This window comes from Gymnoscopelus braueri (genome assembly GCF_963280865.1).
Source record: "Gymnoscopelus braueri genome assembly, chromosome: 16".
In the NCBI taxonomy this organism is placed as follows: Eukaryota; Metazoa; Chordata; class Actinopteri; order Myctophiformes; family Myctophidae; genus Gymnoscopelus; species Gymnoscopelus braueri.
This window is the reverse complement of record NC_137616.1, coordinates 22,299,833-22,302,332: the sequence shown is the minus strand read 5'-3', so window position 1 is coordinate 22,302,332 and position 2,500 is coordinate 22,299,833. Positions and strand designations below refer to the sequence as shown.

The 2,500-nt window shown below is 43.3% G+C and overlaps 1 protein-coding gene across 1 annotated transcript in view; it reads left to right on the top strand.

Annotated features, from left to right (window-relative positions):
- The window catches only part of scara5 (scavenger receptor class A, member 5 (putative)), a 106,008-nt gene that overhangs the window by 14,637 nt on the left and 88,871 nt on the right, over nucleotides 1–2,500 (top strand). The window contains exon 3 of the mRNA XM_080452592.1: nucleotides 330–458. Coding sequence (XP_080308718.1) covers nucleotides 330–458 — 129 coding nt within the window. The remainder of the gene's footprint in view (nucleotides 1–329; nucleotides 459–2,500) is intronic.

The following is a 2,500-nucleotide window of genomic DNA, read 5'->3' as shown; positions in this document are numbered from 1 at the left end:
AGGATTTTACAGTGTACCGTAATTTTCGCACTATAAGCCGCACCTGAATATAAGCCGCAGCAGCTAAATTGAATGATTTGTACATATATAAGCCGCACTGGACTATAAGCCGCGGGTGTAAAATCCATAGATTTAGGAGGTCCCCTAGTGGCCGTTAGCTGTAAAAATCCATAGATAAGCCGCACCGTTATATAAGCCGCAGGGTCGAAAAATGGGAAAAAAGTCGCGGCTTATAGTCCGAAATTTACGGTACATCTATCTGTACAATGGTGTTGTGTATTTCTGGAATGAAACCTTCAAACCTTGTTCTCATGGGTGTGGTGCTGCAGGGTCTGGGAAGCGTCGCAGGAAACAGGAGCAGTGCTGCAGTCACCTCAACTCGCTGTCGGCCATCAAGTACGCCATCGTGTCCCTCTACATCCTGGTACTTCTCACCATCTTCGGACTTTGCCTGGCAGGTAGGACAGGACATAGTGTGTGCATGCGTGCGTGCACGTATGTGCGCATGTCTCTATATTTGTTTGTCTGTTTGCACAGTAAACTCCTCAGTGTTAAAGCTGCAATCCGTAAGTGTTTTTCTCCTATACCTGAGATTTGAAGCCTGGTCGACCACACATGGAAGACCAAACATTGGGTCCCTCTGGCATCTGGCATTTTATTTTGAAATACAAAATGACTATCCTTTTTCTTCAGGGCTGACATGGCCGACTCCAGAGGATTAAGAGTTTGAGGCAGTACTACTTTTCAACCAGTATGTGGCCTACCCGACACCAGGGTCTACATTTCTCATTGAAGAGCAGGGAGACACTGAGATTTTCTGTCTCTGGTGCCGCCGTGGCTGAAGCCTATCTACTCAGCGTGGGGCGGCAGCCAAACATAGCGTAATACACTTAAATCTACCTACCTGTAAAAGGCTACATCTTAATGTTAATTCTTACAGCCTGGGGCAATGGATAAATTACTCATATTGGTCCATTTGGTTACATTTGTACATTTGTACAATATCACTGAGGAGTTTACTGTGTGTGTGTGTGTGTGTGTGTGTGTGTGTGTGTGTGTGTGTGTGTGTGTGTGTGTGTGTGTGTGTGTGTGTGTGTGTGTGTGTGTGTGTGTGTGTGTGTGTGTGTGTGTGTGTGTGTGTGTGTGTGTGTGTGTGTGTGTGTGTGTGTACATGTCTGTGGTACAGCATGTGCCAGCTGTCTCAGCTTATCATACCAGCGACAGCTACTGTGGGACTTTGAAGTTAGACACCCCAGCCAATCTTTATTATCTCAAACTCTAGTGGTGACAGGAGGATGAATGTATGCCGCAAAAGTGCTGATATGCCATATGAGATGTCTGAAAGAAGATCGTCCTTGATGGTACATTCTGGGTGATGCTAAATTCTTCCAGAAAACGCCTGCGTTCCGTCTTGAGCCACATCAGTAAAGAGTCACTATACTTTGTCAAAGACCACAAATATGACAGACCGTGGTCATATGGACTCATTCTTGAGAGGCCATTTGTTGAGCTCAGCATAGATTTGGGTCGGACTGCATATAGACAGAGTAGTATGCATGTGCCAGACAGTGTGACTTGGTCGTCTGACTGATCTACAAATGACATCCCATCCAAGACACCAGCTCCTTTCAATAGACTCAGTTATTCTTCTTCTTCTTTTTCTTTAGGTCTATGTTTGAAAAATGTTTAAAGAAACAATCAGTCTAACATTTCACAAAGTTATTTAGCCTGGAACTTTGAAAAAAGTTATAATTTTTTTATCGCTCTCTAGCTGAGATGCAATAAAAATTACATCACAAAGACTACAGGCTATGGTTTGTATTACTTTGCTAAACAGACTAGACCTAGGTTGCATCCCATGACAATTATGAGCATGCCCACAGAAGACGTTCACTTGAAAGACAATGTACAGTACCTTGTGTACCGTGTGTTGAGTACGCACACATTGATGGCCACAGAAACAATAGACAATACTGTGTTTATTAGACACAAACTATCAGCCTATTATTTATTTCAGGATCCTAAATATACAGGAAAATATAAATGTATGCAGAATAAAACCAGTGGCACCATCGTTTTCATGGGAGCCAAGCTCCCCCATATTTTGAACATGCAGTTACTCAAGTGTGCAGAATTGCAAAGGCTTAATGTTGTGCATAAGTGCTGTCGTACCGGCCCATGGAATGGAATGGAAATCTTCATGGCCATACAGTACGTGGTCAGGTCATTTCTCAAGCACCTGTCTGCAAATGGTAACTGGTCTGATTAACATCTAACCTTAACACCAGAAATGACGCCCCCCCCCACCCCACATGTTGATGATGTCTAGGATATATTATAGTATATTATTGTGTGTCTTTAAATGTCTCTATGAATTGAATACACAGGACCACAATGGAAATAAGCCCTCAGGGCTTTTTGTGTTCTCTCTGTGGTTCACTAAAATACACACACACACACACACACACACACACACACACACACACACACACACACACAC